This window comes from Lemur catta, chromosome 25, assembly GCF_020740605.2.
Source record: "Lemur catta isolate mLemCat1 chromosome 25, mLemCat1.pri, whole genome shotgun sequence".
Classification (NCBI taxonomy): domain Eukaryota; kingdom Metazoa; phylum Chordata; class Mammalia; order Primates; family Lemuridae; genus Lemur; species Lemur catta.
In genome coordinates this window covers 4947829-4970516 of record NC_059152.1, presented here as the reverse complement: position 1 = coordinate 4970516, position 22688 = coordinate 4947829, and the positions used below count along the sequence as shown (strand labels likewise).

Genomic DNA, 22688 nt, shown 5'->3' with positions numbered 1-22688 from the left:
AGGCATTTTCTTAAAGAAAGAAATAAAATCATTCTTCTCAGACTCTCTGGCTGTGTGGTAGCTATTTCTTTTTGACTTTCTCTTTTTCCATTTCCAAAAACCAAATGTACTTGAGTGTTTTGAGTTTGGACCTGACAGATACTAGTAATAAGGACCCTTTGACTTTGGAATGCGCTTCCAAAGTTCTTTTTATAAAGCCTTGGAAAGTCAGACTTTCTCCACATGTTGTTGAAAAACACTTACTATGTTGGAGATATTATTTTAGAGATAGGACAAAAATAGCTCCTCGGCTCTTCCCCTCCCCAACCACCCTCACCCCTCAACTTCAGACTGTCATTAGATTAGCTTTTTTTTTTTTTTAACACTTAGATGGGCTATGGATCTTTTCCACCTCCCCTGTGCTGCTTGAAAATCCCAACCGTTGAAGTAGTGTATGATAGGGAGGCGTCTTGGTCGTGGGCTGCCTCTCTGTGACAGTGAGCAAGTTAAGATAGCTGTGGACCCCTGAACATAGAAACTCTGACAACAGGGAGTAGACTGGGCTGGAGATAAAGTACCTGCATTCAGTAATCTCCTTTTTGAGCCAGAAGTTGATTTTTTAAATATATGCAGTAGGAAAGGGACGTCTAGGCAAGGAAGCTCAGTTGCCAAGTTGACTATACCACAGTTTTAATGGGGAGGCAGAAAATACAACCTGTATATTGGTCACTTCACACTTAAAAAGTCAACTTGGAGAAAAACCTCATCCAGGGGCAAGCCCATAAAGTAATAACAAACAAACAAAAACTACACACACACACACACACACACACACACACACACACACACAAATGGACAGGATCCTCCAGCCCTTCCTTTAGCAAGCTACATATTTCCAGCTTATAGCTGCTACTTTTGAAAAAGTATGGTTGACAAGTTCTATATAACTTCTTTCTGTAGCTTACTTTCTTTTGAAACAGTACTTGTAGAACTTTGTGGTTAGGTAATGTTTTGTGTTTTCTGCCTTAAGAAAACTGGACAATAATAATAACTTGGTCATGGATAAAAGCCATGTTCTTTATGTGAACTTGTACATTCTATACATTTTAAGGCATTAATATAGGGTATTTTCTTCATTTCAAGTATGTTGTATTATATCCCCCCATCCCTTTATTAAGAGAAACTATTTAGGATTTGTATTTGGACTTTCATTTTTGTTTTGGGGATAATATGATGTTAATGAAGGTCAGATCTTGTGAAAAGAGAACTAGTATCAGAGGCAGACTCTAATCTGTATTAAAATATTACAAGAACCTGAGTTAATTATTTAATATATTCAAGTCTCACTATATTCAACCTGTCAATTAGGATAATCACATCTAAGTTTCAGGGTCGTGGTAAATTAATAAGGTATTGTATGTAAAACATAAGGTAAACATCCATAAATGATAGTAATAGTTATCATTATGATGATTTATTTGAAAGTAGTACACTTTTACCTGGCCATTTCCTGGAATTTTTTTCCCTTCTTTTTAGGAAAGATTTAGCTGAATATCAGAAAACTTGTGAAGATCTTAAAGGGCAACTAAAGCATAAAGAATCTCTTCTTGCTGCTAATATTTCTAACCGTGTTGGTGGTCTCTGTTTGAAATGTGCTCAGCATGAAGCTGTTCTTTCCCAAACCCACAGTAATGTTCACATCCAGACCATTGAAAGACTGACTAAGTAAGTATACTCCTCTGCGCAGTCTCTGGCAACATGGAAAATCGTGTCTTTAAAGGGGCATTGTGTTCTTTTATCCCCATGCCAAATAACATGTGATTAATGTTAAGCTTCAAATACAATGGATTTTAGAAGATCCCTTCATTATAGCTTCCTCAAAGACAAAAAATGGGTAGATTCTGCCAACTGTGGGTAACCGTGTCACTTTAAACAAATAATTTTATCTCTTGGTTTCAGTTTCATCTTCAAGTGAGAGAATTGAACTAGATAGTCTCTATAGATCTGTCCAGTTCTAGGACAAATTACAAATACAGCATTATTCTTAACAAAACAGTGTGGTAGGAATTCCTTTGATTTTGCCATATCTTTGATTTCCCTGCTGTAGTTTAGGTAGAGTGAGTTATTACCACGTCTTTATCACGCGTCTGTTGTAAGAAATATTGTGAGCGTACTGGAAGAAAGACCCACTGTCTCCTGGTATTAATATTTGAGAGTTAACTAGGGACAAGTTACAAATGAGCTTTTATGTTGTTGAAGTTTTTATCTAGGCTGAAATGCTACAATTCTCTGTGTATATCTCTTTTGTTCTGTTTTCACTATTCCAGAGGAAGCCTTTTCCTGTGAAAATTTTATTTAGTGGAAGTTGAGAATTATTATTTAGTATAGAATTCAGAGGTGGTTTATAGTGTGTGTTCTTCCATGTCCCCTACTTTTCTCTGTGTTCAAGGTCACCTCTCTCTGTCTGCTGTGCTCATTTAAATAATGTTGATTCCAACTCTGGCAGTCATTTAGAAATTAGATTCTTGCTCAGTTATGTATTCCTTTGTCTTTATCCTATATTTGAGCTCTTAGCCTCTTAAATGTCAACCCACTTAGTTCAATTTTCTGCTTTGTCAGCATATCATATCCTATTCTGCTTTAATATAGAAAACAGTAAAGGATTTTTGCTTTTACTGTCAATGAAAATTTTTGTCTCTATGATTCTGTTGCCCTAAGCTGGTATTCAGTTTCTTTCAATTTATTAATGCAGCATGCTGAATATTGAGTGTTTTGCTGACTTTAAAGAGTATCTATCACTTTTTAGGTTTGGATTTCTAGTTTTGTGTATAGTTAGAAGCCTGACCCCTCAAAAAGCCATTATCATAATATTTCCTGCATGATTTTAATGTAGAATTTAAAAATATATATACCTTTAAATATGATAAGTCAAACATTTTCCTGGACTATTTTGAAATGTGGTATTGTTGGCACCAGCTTTAAGCTCCCTTGTTACATCCTTTTTCATGTACTGTTTTGAATATATGACACAGAAATGACTTGTGCAGTTGACAAGAAGATCAGGCATGATTTGGAGACCACACTACCTATGTGTTTGTGATGTTTTATTAGGACCTCAAGGACTTTGGAGAGTATACTTAACAACCATTGATGACATTTGATACATTTTTACAGTTGATTTGAAATCTTCTTATTGTTTTTGAATTTCTGCCTTTCACTTGGGCCTCTTTATGCCATGGGGTAGGTAAGAGTAACAGTAACCTCTTTTTCCTGCTTAAGAATCAAAATACCTTCTAATGGTGGCCATGATGGTACTGCTTTATATTAAATTCCTTTCCGTAGCTCACAGGACCTTGGAGAAGTTGCAGTGTTCTTTTCAAAAAAGAGAAATGGTTACCAGGGTACTATTCTGGGACTTTAGTCCAGCTTGTGATTTAGGGGTGGGTCACTGGCAGTGCTCTGTATGGTTGGCTTTGAAAGACTACAGCAGGAACTTCCCAGAAATGAGGAACAAAGAAATGTTGTAGTCAGCCTTCCAGGCGTTCTTTTTAAAAACAGTAGTAATAATGCTTATAAATTAGAATTAATAATGCTTAAAATTGATAATAACTCTGGAATAATTTAGGAATTATAAGGCATTTCTTAGGCACTGCATATTTAAAGGTAAAGCTCATGCATATATATCAGACCAACTCTCTCTTTTGCTTATTGTAAACACTTGGCTGAAATTGTTCAGGGACTTTCTCAGTCCTTTTGGCTCCGATTGTTGCACTAAGTTCCTTAAATATTGCTTGCTCATGAGTGTGTGTAAGTACGTGGTTTTTCATCCTAGAACTGTCTTCATACTCTTTATGTCACCTTTCTGCCTGAGCTGCTCCTTCATCTGGATCCTGGGATGCTGGGTTAATGCTTTGCTGCTGGCTTTGCTTCAAGAAACTCCTTGATTACTCTCATTAAAATATTCACATGGCGTTTTCAAGCACTCGCAGAATTTTTGCCATGGAAGATGGTAATTTGGAGAACTGCCCTCCCACCCTGACACTGATATGTCACTTGTGTCTGTACAACTTCACCTTGTGAGAGCCTCATTCAGGCCTGGCTCTAGGCTGGCCCTGTGGACTCGGGGCCTAAGCAGGACCACAGCTGACTGGGCAGTTAACTCTGGGTGGCTGGAATTGACTGCATTTAATGGGAAGATCATGAGTAGCACTGTTAGACCCAGGGGACAAGTGTGGGGCTGTAATATGGGAGATAAGTCAAGAAAGTGACAGACAGATGAACATTGGAATGGAGCAGGGAGCAAGGCCTTGTGTTGAGAGAAGGGACTACCAGCCCGGGGCCTAGCTAGCTAGCTGTTTATTTGTTTGTTTATTTATTAATTTATTTAGTTAGTTAGTTTTAATGCTTGCTATTTGGTATATTGGCTGGCTGAGTTAAAACAAAACCATCAAAATATAGCAACTATGTAGGTAATCCTAAATTGCTAAAATAGCTACCTGCAGACTTCCCAGATGGGCTGAGGGCCACCTTGAAGCACGCAGTGCATTTATTTGTCTTATAGAAAGTTGGAGTGTATCAGTTCATTGGTGATACAGATTTTTAGTATAATCATTTTGTGGTTTCACTGTGAATGATGAGCTTAACAAGACATCTATATTTTGGAGTTTGTCTTTGCTGACTTTCTGTGGTTCAGTAGTCTAAAAGTTGGGGAGCTTATATTCTGAAAACTTTTTGAACCAGAGCAACTATTTATTTTTGAATTCTAAATAGTCAGATGGCCTTTCAGTTTAGACCATCAAATATTAGAACTAGGAGGGAGCTTTATGTCCCCATTTTTGACATCTTCCTATAGCAAATTCCTTATTTATTCATTTGTTCTTTTGTTGTTTATTTCATTGAGCTTCTGTTATGTGACAAACACTACTCTGGGCAAGAGGATAACCTGAAAAGAGATTAAGTGTATTAAACATAAGTCTCAAATAAAAAGCAAATTTGTTAGATTTTGATCCTGTTGTGATTTGTTTGCATACTAGTAAATACTGAGCTTTTTTGTTCATTCTTTTTATTTGGAACTTTGGTTTTGGTGATGGCGTGACATCAGAAAAAGATAAGAATATCAAAGAATAGTAACTTATGCTTTTCTGTAGGTCTTAGAAATTTAAGAAAGATGACTATATGAAGTCTGTATTGACTTGCTATCCTTAAAGAGTGATTTTTTCTTTTCTTCTAGAATCTCAGGTCCTAGTTGGATTACATATCCTCAATAGAGCTAGTCCCCTTTTATGTTATAGGGCATTTTTGAAAATGCAAATAAATACAAATTCAATTTTGTTTGCATTTAATTTATTTTTTTACTTTACTAGAATAATTTAATCTTGCTTTGATTCTTCTGTTTCACATAATCATTGTGCTTGATTATATTTGATCAAAACAATTTACTTCTTTTTTCATTTCCTTTAGAATAAAAAAATTAAAGTAAATTATTTTTATCAATTTAAAACAAATCAGGAAATTCTAAAGTGAATATCACCATGTTCCCATGAATTTTAAGATACTTGGTGGCGATTTCTTCTTATTTTAAACAAAAGGAGCTTTTATGAAACTGCTAATAATTGTAGCTTTGTTCAGTATTAAATATTTCTTAAAATGTGGCTGCTTTCCAAATATCACAAATAGTTTAAATTATTTTACCTTTAAGAGATTTTTTTAATAGAGTCATTGGTTAATTCTGAAAGTAATTCAGACTCAGAGTTTATAATCTTCTAAATTATGACTCTTTAAAACTTGCTTTTTAAAAAAAAATCACATTTGGCTCTTTTCTGATAGTTTAGAACTTGGCAATGAAAAGGAAACTGCAAGCATTTATTTCAAATGCATTTGAAACCACAGTTTAAAACTTGAGCTCTTTAACAAAGCATGGAACAGCATGTGTGACCATCCAACAAACATTTTTTTGCTTTGCCTATATAGAAAGTTTCCCACCTCACTTTCTCTTTGGTCTACTGAACATTTTTATTTGGTCGATAACTTCCAAATATCCTGGAATATTTTATGCGGGATCTATTTAACCTAATGAGATTGGATCCTCGCTATTTTACATGCCAGAGCGTTTTGGCAAGGAGGTTACTTCTACCCCCAATAAACAGCTTAGCTTAGGGTACTTTTGAGAATTGCTGAGAAGGAGGTGGGGTTTGGCAGTGATTAACCCCAGTGGAATAAGAGTGTGTTAAATTGTGAATGTTACATGGGGAACCAAGGGATCTGAGGTGTTCAGAGTGCTACCCATTGAAAGGAAAGAATGTGTTCCTAAGTAGGTGAAAGAATTCAGTTGAAAGAGAAGGACAGGGAAAAAAGGATTGCAGAGAAAGGCAAAAAGGAAAGGACATATATTTGTTCAAGTAAGTGAGAGAAGAATCAACAGCGTGAACAAAGCCTTAGTTCCTTACTAAAATGTTGACTTCTACTTTGGGGAGCAATCCCTACCTTCCCTACTTGGTTGCATTTTCCCTTTTCAGCATCCCTTTCCTCCCTTTTTAAAACTAATTTGCTCTTTTCTGGGATTTACTCTGCAGCCCTCTCCACAATAGGTTATTGTCCCACACAGATGCAGTCCTGCCATGAATGCTCTCAGCCTTGCTGGCTGCTCTGCTTGCTGCTCTCCAAGTAAGGACAGAGGGTCTTTCTCTGGAGCATGCTTTATTTAGTACATGCTGAGCTGGCCCACCCTGGCTCTTCTAACACATACGAATACTCTTTTCTTCCTGACTTATGAGTACACGATCGTTTGATCATTCCTTGTTTTGAATGTTCTTTTTGTGCTGACAGAGAAAGAGATGACTTGATGTCTGTGCTCGTTTCCGTAAGAAGCAGCTTGGCCGATGTGCAGCAAAGAGAAGCAAGTGCTTACGAACAGGTGAAACAAGCTGTGCAAATGACCGAGGAAGCCAATTTTGAAAAAACCAAGGCAAGTCTAATAACATGCAAATAAAGACATTGGAGAATCACTCTTTTTTTTTTTTCTTCCTAGTATTTCTTTGGTTATTCTTCCGTAACTAAACTCTCTTTTCCAAACACAAAGTGAATACCAATCTGTTAATGTTGACTTTTCTAAGTTAAACAAATTTGCTATTTGGAAAATTCTTACTCCTCTGCAAATACTCTTGTTACATCACTGTTCAGAGAATGTGGTATCATATGGTAACATACTTTGAGAGACTTGTGTGCTTAATCTTTTTATTTGCCGATAATTTTCAATGCCATGAAAATCTTAACACCCAGTCATTAGTTTTTATCTGTTCATATGACTAAAGACAAATATTTTCCGCTATACATGGGAAATTTTGAGAACATTCAGAAATGCAAAAGACAATAATATATGTGTATTTAATAGCATCTTCATCTATGAGTGTGGATTCCTTATAAGCTAACTCAAACATCCTTAATAATAATAACAATAATTAGTACCAGTGATCAGTGTTCTAGGCACTTTGAATAATAGTTTATTGTTGATGCCTTGCTGTGTTTGGGGGCCACACCTTAATCCATTAAAGTTGCTATGTGTCTTCCCTACACACACTAGCCATACTTCAGGTGCTTAAAGACCACATGTAACTAGGAAGATTACCATATTAGATACAGGAGATATGTTAATAGAACATTTTCATTATCATGAAAAGTTCTGTTGGATAGCAGTGGTCTATGCCTTATAGCAATGTCAGTGTTTTACTAAAACATTGCAGCTGTTCAATTTTATATTAAGCCTCTCATCAGCCATGGCCTTATCCGTTTGTCTCTACCCAGTGCATCCCCAACTCTTCCCAGACCGTTCGACCCTCTTTCATCACTAGTGCCTCTCTGCCTTCTGAAACTTAGGTTCAGTTCTGACCAAACTCCCTAACATACTTTGTTTCCTCAAACACTCCTGCTCTTTCTTCATTTGTTTTGAACCCTGGTAGTCCGTTGATGACATTTATGACCCTTAAAACCTCCAGCGAAGGCCCTGTGGCATTCATGCCACCTCATGTGGCTGTGATGGAGGAGTCAGCACTCACTTCACTCCTTACTGCGCTTTCCAGGGCTTTCTTTTGGCACCACTTTCAGTTATCGTTGAAACCAGTGTTGCCTCTCTTTTTCCTGATCTGAGATCAATAAAAACTCTCAATCGAGAAGGCATGTGACCCTTCCCCCTCCGCCCTGTCTCCTTTCATCATCCTCAAAGGTTTCAACATCCATGTTGTTAATTTGCGCAGCACCCACACTCCTTGGCCTCCTTAACTCAAGTACCCCCTACTCTAGTGTTACTCCCATGTGAACTGAAGTGCCGCTAGGATCTCAAACTCCGAAGATGCTCGCTCTCTCTCTCACGAGAGCCTTTTCTCTTCTTCCCTATGAAAGGTAAATCTGCTCTGTGTCCTCCTTTGGGCCTCTTCAGCATTCTCTCTTTCCGTCTCTCATTTTATCTGTTGTCTCCATCGTTGTCTTCTTTTCTTCCCACTTGAGTGTGAATTTTCCCGTCTCAACCTGAACTCATGATACCCACTCCCCCAAATCTGCCGCCCCTGCTGTGTTCTCTAACTCACTGAATGGCACCTTTGTCCACCAACATGCTCTGATCGGACACCTGGGTGTCATTTTCTCTTCACCCCTAACTTTTAACCAGTTCCTCAGTGCAAATCTGAGGTTTTCTGGAATTTTTTTCTCACTAACACTTGTTCAGGCTACAGCAATCTCTGGATTTATGTATTGCAACAGCCTCCTAACTTGCCTCCCTTCCTTCACTCCTTCCTCTATACTGCAGCCAGAAGTGCTCTTTCTTAAAGATAGATTTGATCATTTGATTCTCTGATTTAAAACCCTTCTGTGAATTTCCACTGCCTTGAGGACGATCTCCAGATTCCTTCACATGCTCACGAGGTCTGTCAGAATGTGGCTTCCTTCTCCCCTGCAGTGTTGCCTCTTACTCTCACCTCTCACACCCTGTCCCCCAGTGACTCCACCATCATCAAAGGCAGGAGAGTTTAGTGAGTGAGCATGGGCTTGTCACAGCCAGCCAGACCTAGATTCAACTTCCAGCCCCACCATTCCCTGGCCACCTGACCTTGGACAAGTTACTTAGCTTCTCTGTGCCTCAGTTTTTCCTCATCTGTAAAATGGAGAAATATCTGACTCACAGGATCGTTAATGAGAACTCCATTTTAAAATGTGTATCAGTTATCTTGTAGAAAGCCTGGCGCAAAATATTTCCTCAATAAAAAATGGTGGTGGTGGTGATGATTATGGTACTGCTGATTATCCTATGTTCTTTCCGGCTTCCAGCTTTGTACATGCCGTGCAAATTTTTCCAGCTCTGTACATGCTTTCCAGCTTTACATATGCTTTCCAGCTTTGTACATGCCATGCAAATTTTTCCAGCTTTGTACACGCTTTCCAGCTTTACATATGCTTTCCAGCTTTGTACATGCCATGCAAATTTTTTTCCACTCCACTGCCTGCATGTTTTCTCCATCCTTACATTTCTTAGCTTATATGGTACTCTCGCTAGAAAATCTCTCATCTCCTATGTCTAGACTTGATGTGCCTGTTATGTGCCTTTATAGCAGGATTTCTCGACCTTGGCACTGTTGACATTTTGGGATACATAATTCTTTATCTTGGAGGCTTTCCTTCACATTGTAGGATGTTTAGCAGCATTCCTGGCCTCTACCTACCAGATGCCAATAGCACCCCTCAAGTTATGACAGCCAAAGATGTCTCCAGACACAATTGCTCTGGAGGGCAAATTTTCCCCATAATACATAGTTGAGAACCACTATGTATTATGGTATTTATCAAAATGTATTATTATGGCTTATTTGTCTGTATCCTTCATTAAACTTTAAAATCTATGACAGTAAGGGACTTATTTAGCATCTTGCACAGTGCTTGGCACATAATAGGTACTCAGTAAACATCTGTTGATGAAGGGAATTGCAATTCTATTCTCACTAGCATCAGAGAATTCCTTTATTCTTATCTTTCCAGTTTACCTACTTTGCCAGCGCTCAGTGAAAATTCAGCCCAATCATACATTTTTTTCCTATTGCTACTTTTAGCCTACCAAGGATTGCTGAAGAAAGTCACTTAAGAGAGCCACTGAATGATTTCCACTGGAGTAATACTGGTCACCTTCAGTGGTTACGAGTCCAGTTGAACATATCTTTTCTCTGCAGTTTACTACCTTATGTACTCCACTCAGGAACTCCACTTTCCTCACTCCCCCAACTCCACTGCTAGTACTCCTCTCAGGTGACCCACTTCTCTCTTGACTGAGATTAGGACCAACTGACCACAGCCTCCTCAACATCTTTTCCTCTTCAAATATCTCTTCTAATCAAATTTTTTTCCTTGCTTTTCTGGCCTTCTAATTTCCCAAGATGAATCTCGTCCTCTGGGTTCTTGATATCACCTACTTCTAGGGTTTCAGGGACCCTGAGCTATTTGCCGTCACATCTCTCTTGCATCCTCTGTCCTTCCTTTCCTCTCCACTCTTTCCCCACCCCCCTCATCCCATCTATAGCTGTTATTCCTGTTTAAACAAAAAGCAGCCCTCACACAATCATCTTCCACTCAATTTACTACCTTCTGTCCATCATTTCACTGGCAGACTTTTCCAAACAGTTGTCTACCCTGGTAGCTTTCCTTTTGCTTCTGAACACATCACAGTCAGGCTTTGAACAGATTGTAATGTGATTTCACGATACTGAATTGCTCGCTTAATGATCACCATTCACTTCCTGATTACCAAACCCTGTGACTTCATCTCAATCCACATTTGACTCAAACTGTAGTTTTGGAAGCCATTAACTGTCCTATCCTAACATATCATCCCTTTCCCTTGATTTAGCTGATATTTTACTCTCATAGGTCCACGTTGTGTTGCTCCTCTTAAGTTTCCTTTAACTCATTTCACACGAGCATTAAATGCAGACATTGCTCAGAGTCGGTTCCTAGCCATGTTGCCCTGATCTCCTGGGATTCGTGTGTCCTTTCGTGGCTAAATATTAGCATCATTTGTAACACCCCACCTTGCACCTATGGCTCTAACTGCTCCCCTGAGCTTCAGTCCTACATTTCTTGCTGCTACGAGATCTCTATGTGGATGATATTCTACTAGCATCTGAAACTCTTTACCACCAAATTATTAATTCACTCTACTACTCCTTTTCCATCTACCATTTTCTGTATTAACTTCTCAGATAATGGCATCACCATTTTAACAACAGCCCTGGCTTGCATTCTTTAAATACCTTGGCTCTTCCCCATCACTCGCTCTTTGACATCCAATCAGTTGCCAAGCTCTCTCTCTCTCTCTCTTTAGAGTCTCCTGGTTAGTTACGCCCACCTTTCCATTCCTATAGCACTGCCCTGGTTTACGTCTTCACATACTCTCACGCAGCCTGTGCAGACTACTGCAATAGCTTTCTGATTGATTTCTATCAGATTTCTCCCAGTTGCAATATATCTTTCACAAGGTGCTATAGTCTTCCTGAATTATAAATCTCTCTATTCGCTTAGCTCCCCTCTTGCAGTAGAATAAAAGACAAATTCCTTAGCATAACCTTTCAGATCTTTCACAATCTGGCCCCACTCTGACTTTCCTAGACTTACCTTTTACGACACACTTTCATATAATTGTGTTGCTTCCAGAACAGGACCTATTATACGATTGACCATTTTCATGAATTTGATTGTGCTGTACTTTTCTGCCCTGTATTCAGCTGTGAAGTATCTATCTATTCAACCGATGAGGCTCAGCTCAGGTGGCAGTCTTCCCAGAAGTTTTCCCCAGCCCCTTCTTGTTTGAATTAATCTCTTTTTCCTCTATATTCCTGTTGATGTTGTGTATAATTGTGGTGGCTGTTTACATAGACCTTGAAAGTCAGGTCTGTGACATCTATCATTGTATTCCCCACATGACAATTTACATCTTAATTGCACAATAAATGTTTGTTGAATTGAATTAAGTCAATTATTAGTTTTAAATATGAATGTGAAGTTTCATAATTAATGCTTTTTAAGATTTAACAGTTGAGAACAAGCAAGGCTATTGTGTATTATGAATCTATAGCATTATCCCTAAATTAGGAATAATCAATGCAAGGATTTTTTATTAAAGACTTTACAAAATGTAATGCGAGTTTAGTAGTTTTTATCTAAAAGCTGTGTTAAAACACATTAGGATTTTTGCCTTGTAAGAGTATTAAAAAGTCAGATGGTATACATATTTTAATTTTAAAACCAACTGCTTTTATTACTGAACTATGGAATGGGTACTTTGATCTTTAGTTCCTTGGCATTTGTTGCCATCTAGTGTTCCTTTTGTATATTGCATGCTAAGTAAATGGAATTATTTTATGTATTTACATTCATGGTGGCAGTGAAAATGCCTGAGGATTTTATAAGAAAAGAAATATGTGATATCAGAAAAGCTCAATGCCATGCAGAGATTCTAGTATGGAACTACCTTGGATCAACCCCTTACTCTTCCACTTTCTAGGTCTGTGATTTGGGCAAGTTACTCAATGTCTCAGAAGCTCAGTTTTTTCCACTGAGTGATAAGAACCACTTAAAAATTATTGAGGGAGTTAAATAAATTCATCCAAGTAAGCCACTTAGCAAAATATCTAGCACATAGTAAGTAAGTGCTCAATAAATGTTTTTGTTTGAAAATTGTAAGTTATTACAACTGGGGATAATTTTAAAGAAAAAAAAATTAACCTGGGAATAAATAAGGGTGGAAAAGTAGAGGCTTTTGCAGTGACACCCTGGTAATGCTACAAGAAGCAGGTGAAAAGGTTAACTAGGCCTTAGACCTGCCTGCTTGTATGGCAAAGGAAATTATTAAAAGGTATGTGGGAGGGCTTAAGGGACAGGCTTTGGGATGAAGTTACCATGAACATATCCGTAAAGAGATTACCCTCTAAAGGAAGATTTTTTTAAAAAAAAAAATACCAACCCAGTAGGTTAAATAAATGTTTGCAAAAACTTTTGCACCCCTTTTCAAATATTAAAATATTCTGTTTCTTGGATTACAGTCAATCAGAAAGGCCGTAATTAGAAACCTGGAGTAAAAAGAAAATCAGAAAAGCATTGAGCATTTGGTTGTAGTCACAGGCATAGAAAATAATGCTTCTTGATATGCACATTATCTGCTGCAGCACAAAAAGAAATTATAAATATCTTGAAAATGACAGATAGGGATAGACTGATAAGTTTCTGGTAAGCAAGGGTTTATAAACCAAAATCAATAGTTTGCATTATTTATAAGTTAAATGTTTAAAATATGTTAATTTGTATTTTATGGGCTTTATTTCATAAAAATGAAAACATGTTCATAAGTTTTAAAGTTCATGTTCAAAAGTGTGAACTCTATATTTCTCATAAGATTTTTTTTAGCAACCTTGAAATGCTCCAAAACCTCATCTGATCTTAATTATTTAGTCATAATTACTTCTATCACAAGGATTTCTAGAAAACTCACCCTAGCAGTTAAGAAGGACTTTTATATGTCCTACAACATGTTTCCTATTTTAATAGTTTAGTTGACTAGATAAAAATTTTGTTTTGGAAAATGTTTTGACTCTATTAAGGTAGCAGTGCGTAATACCCTTTGGCTTAACAAAACCAGAACTTGGAATATCAAGTTCAATAAATTATGTTTTGAAAAAGGCGTTAATGTGGTCAGCATACAATGACCACAAATGAAATTCCCCAGAAAAGAAAAAGCCCCTTGAGGATTGAGTCTGCTGGGTGGGAGGAAGGTGTAATTCACCAACTCCCCAAGACCTACAGCCGATTCCACCAAGGAAGGGGTTGTGCTCGGGGAAAGGGAGACGCCATGACCTTGGTAACTGGGAGAAACAACACCTGGGAGAAGCAGCAGCTGCAGGCCCCACATTAACTTGGTAAACTAAGAAGGTCTGTCATTAATCCTATTTGACTGTTCACTGACCCCGCCTTTGAGAATTCAGGTGTTATGCCTTTACTGAGTGGTTAGGTGAGTATAAACAGAGGGTACCCAAATCAGCTGGGATTCTGGAAACTAGGAGAGGGAACCCTAGAATTAAAAGAGAAAGCTTTAATGGAAATAGTGTATACATATTTATTTAGTAGACCCAAATCTTTTAGTATGTGAGGTCCATTGTAAGAGAGATTATCTTTAGAAAGATTAAATCACTTTTCTAATTCCAAGTGTTGCTAAGCCTTGATGTTTTTTTCATTGTGACCAGGCATATATGTTCAATTAAAACAAATAAAAGTGAAAGCTATTATATAATGTGTAATTATTGGCTCCACAGCAAGAGACATCAATAACCAGTTGTTATCCTAATATTTTCACTCAGTGTCTCATTACTCCTTTCATACTTACTCATCACCCATGGGTGGTGGCTAGTCTTGATCGAAGGCCATCCGTAAAACCAAGGCTTCTGCAATGGCTTACACCTTGCTTTATGCTTTTTGCTGTATCATCTTCTCTTGGCACTAGGCCTCTTATCCTGTCAGGATCATTTAGTGTCCCCTGTTCCTGAGTTGATTGAGTTCTTTGAATTGATTCTTTAGTTGCTCTTCACGGTAGCCTGATTTTTTATCTTCAACAGTCTCTTCCACTATTCCTGTATGTAATGATGTTGACTCCTGCGTTTTTGTTCAATTGGAAACCTTCTGATTGGTTTATAGTCAATAATCATTTTATTCATACACACCAGTGGTATTAATTATATCAGCAAGTTATGGATGTTTTTATTAGATTCATATAAAATATTTTTCACAAGAGCAATTGCATCTTGAAGCACAAAAGTCACTAATTCATAGTATTTCAACTTCCAAGGGCTTAAATTATAGAAAAATTATACTTTTACATTCCTTTTAAAATCTAATTTAAAATTTCCCTTTCCAGGCATTCTCAACTAGAATTGGACTTGGGGCTAGCTCCCTAAGAGGATCATTGTTTAGTTGTCATATTTGTTTATCAGTTAATCTAAGACAATTGAATTTTTCCCTCATATGTTATGCCTGGGAGTACAGAAACTTTTCAGAAGAGACCAAAAGAAATTGAAGTTTAATCCTTTCAAGATGAAGAGAGGAAAATTCATATATCCTAGATATTTATTGTCTGTATTTATTGTAGCTTTCACCAGAGGGAAGCATAACTATGCATAAAACTTACAGTGCTTACTGAGACCATTTCCATCTCCATTAGCATCAAGTGTGGCTATCAAATTTATCATCATCCAAGACCTGGGTTCCTTTCTACCAATTCAGAGGAAAAGAGAGGGTGGGTAAGGTGGATATTGTAGATAAAAGCCCCTGGGAAAAGACTAAGATACCATAGCAACTTAATTTTATTTGGATTTTTAAAAATTGAGGTTTTGAAGTCATATTTTATTATTGGGTATCATGAATAAAGATATTGTAAATGTGGCCAAAAGGAACTTAGAGAGCTTTTATTTCTGGAAATGCAGAGTGGGAAATTTTAAACTAAAGGACAATTATGGACTTTTACTAGAACTGGAGGATGATGATCCTCATAAAACTAGGTGAATTCTGTTTTGAGTCTTTCCTTATTTTAACTTTTGATTATTATATAATTTTTACTTCACTTTGTAAGAGGAGTGAACTAAACCTTATTTTACTTATATTTAAGGACACGATTATTATATAGCACTAAACAATAGATGCCTATATGTAATGATATATTAGCATCTCATTTTAAAATTTTGATCTGTTTATCATTTAAAGTATTCAAATAATTTTTAACCATGAGCAAATAAGAAATTAGTTAAATCAGATACTTATATATTTCATGTAGTATAAATATACTATATAATTGAGAATACTAGAGCACTTGGTTTTTCTGATCCCCTTTTACAAAATTCTGACTCATCTGTGGCCCTCATCAAGGTTCATAACCTGAATTTTATAGTTGATTAGCTAATGTAGCCTTAATTACAAAAATTGAAATATGTGAATAAATATAACATTTAGATACTATTTTAGATGAGTAAGTGGTATTGATAAATAAATACAAAATTATTCCAATGGACTTAATAGTGAGTTTTAACTATTCTAAATAAAATTAAAGCTTACTTATATAATTTTCCCCTTATTTTTTCCAAATTCTAAACTCCCCTTTTATTCTGTTTTATCTTGGCAGGCTTTAATCCAGTGTGAGCAGTTGAAGGGTGAGCTGGAGAGGCAGAGAGAGCGACTTGAAAAAGAACTTGCATCTCAGCAAGAGAAAAGGGCCTTTGCAAAAGAGATGATGAGAAAAGAAATAACAAAAGAAAGGGAGGACATGGGCTCAAAGGTACTCAAGGACTCTGCTTTTATCCACATGGCAGAAGAAATGTTTGTTGTGATATCATTGATGGTTCTATAAGCCATAGTTCTTAAGTGAACTTTAAATTTTAGAACCTTTATTATAAGTAGTCAAATTTCTTACAATTTAGAGTTTGTAAAAATATTCTATTTTTTCCGTATATTTCTCAATGAAGTTTATTCTCTGACCTTTTCAAATAGAATAGTCAATCAGATTCCATATTATGAAACTATGAGATTTACTTTAATCCTGCCAGTCTGCTGGATTCCCTCTCCTCACGTTTACCAGAGGGGAGCAGATGCTCTGAAGAGACCTGGATTTTATTTCAACCTTGGCTAAATCAAGGAGAGATAACACCCCAACTTTCTCCCCTATCTCCCAATTTTTTTTTTTTTTTTGAGACGGGGTCTTGCTCTGTCACCTGGTCTAGAGTGCAGTAGTATGATAATAGCTCACTGCGACCTCAAACTCCTGGGCTCAAGACATCCTCCCACAGCCTCCTGAGTAGCTGGGACTACAAGTGCGTTTCACCACACCTGGCTAATTTTTCTGTTTTTTTGTAGAGATGGGGTCTCGCTATGTTGCTCAGGCCCCTACCCCCAAATTAAACATGCAGAAGTTAAAACACTTGTAAGAAACCAAGTAACAACAACAACAAACTAATAATTATACACTCCGTATGAAATCACTTCTGACAGATTGGTGAATAATGACTACAGCCAGATGAAGGGAGAAATTAAAGGCAAAAGGAACAGATAAGGTAAAGTAGGCAGGGTTTGAAAAAACAGTAACACACTGGAATACAGAGTTTAGTGGAACCTTGCTTTAAATTTGCAAACAGAGTCAAATGAAGCAAGATGTGGTCCATGAAGTATTCAAAACAACTGTGTTACAAGTTTTCTTTAAGAAGTTGACTCATAGCTTGTACTCCAAATGCTGTGTTGTTATAATATTCCAATGTGAGATAATTAACTCATTCGGCAAATATCTGCTGAGTATCTGCAGTGTGCAAGGCAAAGCTTACAGACTAGTAGGAGAGGCAGACATTAAACAAATATTTTCATAAATGAGTTTTTAATTATCACTGTGATAAAACCATAAAGGTTCAGTATAGGGCACCATGAGAATGTGTAACAGGGGAGTTGGACCTAAGTCTAGCCAGTCCTGAAAGACTTTCCTCAGAAAGAGACTTGAAAAATGAGACCTGAATGTGTTGAGAAGGAATGGTCAAGTGAAGAGTCGAGGGGAAGAGAGTCTCAGGCCCAGGAAAGCAACATACCCAAGACTCTGACGCTGGAAAACATCATATTATACTTCCTAGGAATACAGAGAAGGCCCCGATGGCTGGAGCACAGGGAATGAGGGACAGGGTACCGGGGGATGAGTTTGGAGAAGTATGCTGGGACCAAATTAAGAATGGCTTTAAAATCTATGTGAAGGATTTTATCCAAAAAGCAATGGAAAGGCATTGAATAACGTTAAATTGGACAGTGTCACATTGCCATTTATATTTGAGAAAAATCATTTTTTCAATAGAATGGAAGGAGAACCAGAATAGATGCCTGGAGATCAGGTGGGAGGTAATTATAGTTGTTCAGGTGGGAAGTGATGGTATCTTGGACCCATTTTCCAAAGACTATTTCAAATCACTTTATTCCTCTCAAATTCTCTACCCTACCACTTTACCCCCCATTCTCTTGATCTTCCTACTAATCTAGTGGTTCCTAATCTCATTCTCAGGGGAGAGTGTTACTTACCTAACAAAGAAAACTGAAGCCATTAGGTGATAGATAACCACCTCAACTATTTATCTTCCCCCTCCGCCTTAAAATAAATTTCACCTCCATCTCAACCCAGTCAGAATGGGAAAGGTTTAATCCTAATCCTTTCTGCTTCCCACGGGTCCCATTTCCTCTCGCCACCTCAAGGATCTGGTTCCTTTTGTCCTCTGCCCCCCCAACCCCCCCAATCTTCAACCTTTCCTTCACTACAGCCTCTTTCTTGTTGTCAGGAAAATACCTCACATTTCTCTCACCTGTTGAAAGAAACAATCTTTCCACTAATCTGGTGGTTCTCAATCTTTGCTACCTAAGAATTCTAAAAATCTCATTGCCCAAACTGCACCTCAAACCAAAAAAAACAAAAAACATCTGAGAGTAGGGTCCAGGTGTCAGTACTTTTTAAAGTTCCCCAGGTGCTTCCAATGTGCAGCCAAGGTTGCCGCTTCAGTAATCCCATATCCCTCCTCAATCTTTCTCTTACTGGTCAAGTTTCCTGAAGGATTTGTCCGTACACATCTCTATTTTGTCACAGCCCATTTACTCTTTAGCCCACTGCATTTCAGCTCCTATGCCCACAGCCAGTGAAATTACTATTGCTATTGTTGGCCGAAGACCTGCTTGTGCTATATTTAATGAATTCTTTTAGTTCTTAGTCTCCTCAAAATGTTCTCTTTCCTTGATTTCTTTGACTCTGTATTCTTGATTTGGGAGAATGATGATGTGTGTCTTTTAGGTTACTATGAGTTTAAAATGCCTTTAGGACAATGAAGGAGCTATCCAGGAAGCAGGTTGGCTTGATAGAAGGTTCTAGAGTTTAGCATAGAACTATAGATTTAGGTGTCTTTAGCACTACTCTGGCTTTAATTCCGTATATATGGTATTGATTCCTAAATCTTTATCTGCTGAGCTCCCAAACCGGATTTACTTTCCATCTTCCCTATCCCAGTGGACTCACTACTCATCCACTTGCCTAACACGAAAAATCCTGTCATCCTTTTCTCCTCCCTCCTCCTCACTCCACACATCTCATTGTCACCAAGTTCTAGAGCTTTAGGCCCCTAAGCATTTTACATCTCCCTGTCTCTCCATCCCACTACCATCCACATCTCACCCGTGGATGATTTCTACAGCCCCTGTGGTGTCCTTGCCTCCAGTCTCACCTCCTTGCCCTCTGTTCTCTAAACCATGGGCAGGATGGTCTTTCTAAAATGTCAGTCTCTTGCTTTAAAATCCTTTATGTCTGCCTGCAACCTTGGATAAAATGTAGGATCCCTTAGCACAGCATGAAGCCTCTACAACAGTCTTCCTCTCTTTGGCTCACCAGTCTTAACCACCCTTTGTGTTTCTTCCTTGCACCCCCATTGTACGGATGGACCGATCTGTGCTTCCTCAAGCATGCAGACATGTCAGTCTGCCTTACTGTCTTTTTTTTTTTTTTTTGAGACAGAGTCTCACTCTGTTGCCCGGGCTAGAGTGCTGTGGCATCAGCCTAGCCCACAGCAGCCTCAAACTCCTGGACTCAAACGATCCTCCTGCCTCAGCCTCCCAAGTAGCTGAGACTACAGGCATGTGCCCCCATGCCTGGCTAATTTTTTCTATATATTTTTAGTTGTCTGGTTAATTTCTTTCTATTTTTTAGTAGAGACGGGGTCTCACTCTTGCTCAGGCTGGTCTCGAACTCCTGAGCTCAAACAGTCCACCTACCTCGGCCTCCCAGAGTGCTAGGATTACAGGTGTGAGCCACCGTGCCTGGCCCTTACTGTCTTTTCATTTCAGAATATTGTGTGTGCTTTGCTCCCTGCCTGGAGCGATCTTCCTCTTCCCTCTCTGATCCTTTAGAGTTCTTGATATCACCTCCTCTCAGAGCCTCCCACAGCTGAATTGGGATCCTCCCCTGTGGTCTCCATAACTCAGTTTATTGCAGATGCTTGTTGAATAGTTTGCTCCCCCTAATGCAATATGAGTCCCTCGCTTGTATGGTCTATTATCCTCCTTATTGCTTGGTATATTCCTCTCACATAAAATGTGCTAAATATGTATTTGATGAATGAATGAAATACAAGGAAAAGAAAAAAGTCTCTGTGGCATTGGAAAGGTATGACTAAATTGCTGAGAGTTCAGAGGATCAGCACTGATTCCCTGTCTGCAAGAGCTCATGGAAGGCTTTGTGAAGAAGACGGCATTTTAACTGAGTTTGGAAGAATAGGTAGGACTGAGAAATGCAGGGTATAACTGCCTATAGCCAACATGATTAAGGCATGGAGGCAGATGAAGTTGTGAATTGAGTGCTGCGTGTGACAGAGAGTGGTGTCCATGGCAAAGACCAGCTATTGTTCACACCTAGGAGATTTTTATTTTTGGTTTGTTCAGTGGAAACCATTTGCCTTGCTGAGTAGTTCTATCATATAAAAGTATGTTGAGAATTCATGATAAGAAAGGAAAAAGAAAGACTGGCAGTATTCAAGGTATTTTCATATGTAACAGAACCCTCTCTTATATTGAAGGTATTTCATGAATAAAGGTGATGCCGGAAATATGGAAATACAGTACATTTCTCAGCCTTAGTCATTTAAGTTTATTTTGTCCCCAGTAAGCCGTGGCTGACATTTGATCTCAAGGTCCTGTCCTAAATAAAGATGTACGAATAAAGAGCTGACAGTGGTCCTAGCACTGAGCCGATGGCTCTCACCAGGAAATGGCAGAAAGTGGCGTTTAAAAGCGTTTAGGGTTGGCTCCAACTTGACCTTTCTGTGACTTTAAACCATTCACTTAACCTCTAAATTTCAGAGGAATACAGAATAAAGATGATACTTTAAGGATTAAATTAGTCTTAATTAAATTAATAGATAGGATTAAATTAGTTAATGTTTTAAAAATACCTAATATAATGCCTGGCTTACTGTAAGCATTTAATAAATTTTAGCTCATGGCTATTATCATTATTATTTTAGAGAAAGAAAGAAATATTTTTACAGCTTAGATTTCTTGGACCTTCAAGGCACATAGGTTTGAACTATAAAGCCCAGCTTGAATTTGGGCCAGTTACTTAGTTTTCTGAATCTCGTTTTTTTCAACTGAAAATTGATTCAGTGTAATTTTTCCTCCAAAGGAATTTAAAGAGATAACACATACCACAGTGCCTAGCACAAGGACCTAGTCTAATAGAGAGACCGACCAATTAGTCGCAACATCATGAGTTGCTAGAGCAAGCATCCCGGCTTTCCTATCAGTTGGAATTCTTGTGAGACTTACAGATTGTGTTTCTTTCTTTTTACGTTTTTTTCTTCTTTCCTTCTTCTGCATTTTTAAAAAATTCAATTTGTGTGGGAGGCTGTAGGAGAGCAGATGCCGTCTACCTAGACGGGTTTGAATCATTCCCTCCTGAGCAGCGCTTGCTGTGAGTTTGTTTGCTGTCTTCAGTAATGGTCCTGGGTCGCACTGAGTCACTCAGGTTTGTTAGCTCATTCGGTCATTGATCATATATTTAGTGAGCTCCCCTACGGGCCACATGTTTTCTCAGTTGCTTTCCTTGATAATTGCCCATCGCTAGAATCCTTAATTCTTATACATCTTGAACAGGTAATGCTGCTTCATACTATGGTCAGTACACTAGGGACCATACTGCAGAAATTTCTATCGAGCTCTCCCACCCTGGGTGTCCTTGTCTCCTCCTTGCCCCTGTCAAAGTTTAAAGGACTCACCTGATGTCAACGTCCTGGACATCCAGCCGCGTTGCAGCTGTGTCTGTGTTACTTCTGGCTCTGCAACAGATGTGGATGGAGAAGCCCCTGCCGTGTAATGTTGACTTCCAGATGGTGGGCGTGGGGGAAAGAAGGTGTGACAACAGGAGGGGAGACCTCAGAAAGTGGGTGACAGGAGGTAGCAGACAGGTAGTGGGCAAAGGAAGGAAGTGATGGGTGGCAGAGGGAGGGAAACATAAGGAAGGGGAGAGATTTGTTACATGCCTTATAATAGAAATGGACTGGAATTTACAATTAGCCAAAGATATGTCTGCATATTTACTTCGAAAACCATGCAATGTTAATGTTTACCGTAAGATATATCAACACGTAAATAATATATGACTTTTAGGAGCTGGTAATTAAAGTTTGTTGCTGCTATATAGTTCCAGAAAAGCTATAATTATACATTAATAATATATATACTCATGATCTTGAATTTTTAAATACAGGAAGTTCAATTGACATTTTTGATTTTTTATATTTAACTTTTTTTGACCGTTAGTTTTAGGTTCAGATTGTAATGTGCACAAGGATACTTTGTCATTTATTAGTAAAACTAATTTTATGTGCAAATTAGATTTGTAGACAATCTTTTAATAATAGGGACATGTAAACAACCATAAGTCAAATACATAATTCTCCACAATCTTCAGAAAAGTTAATTAATGTGCCTGCCTAAATTAGAAAATAGATACCTGGGCTCACTATTTTCACATGGGTCAACTTTAGCTAGCTATATAATTCAAAGGCAGACGCCTATCTTGGTTTTACTGATGTAAGGTTCTTAATTTACCAAAACTTTGGTTCGATGTTTATTTTTATCATAAA

The 22688-nt window shown here is 38.0% G+C and overlaps 1 protein-coding gene across 4 annotated transcripts in view; it reads left to right on the top strand.

The window, feature by feature from the left end:
- Positions 1–22688, top strand: part of SDCCAG8 (SHH signaling and ciliogenesis regulator SDCCAG8) — a 203529-nt gene that overhangs the window by 31411 nt on the left and 149430 nt on the right. For all 4 annotated transcript variants that reach the window (XM_045537208.1, XM_045537211.1, XM_045537210.1 and 1 more), the window contains exons 8-10: positions 1516–1704; positions 6805–6943; positions 16172–16324. In XM_045537208.1, the coding sequence (XP_045393164.1) occupies positions 1516–1704; positions 6805–6943; positions 16172–16324 (481 nt within the window). The remainder of the gene's footprint in view (positions 1–1515; positions 1705–6804; positions 6944–16171; positions 16325–22688) is intronic.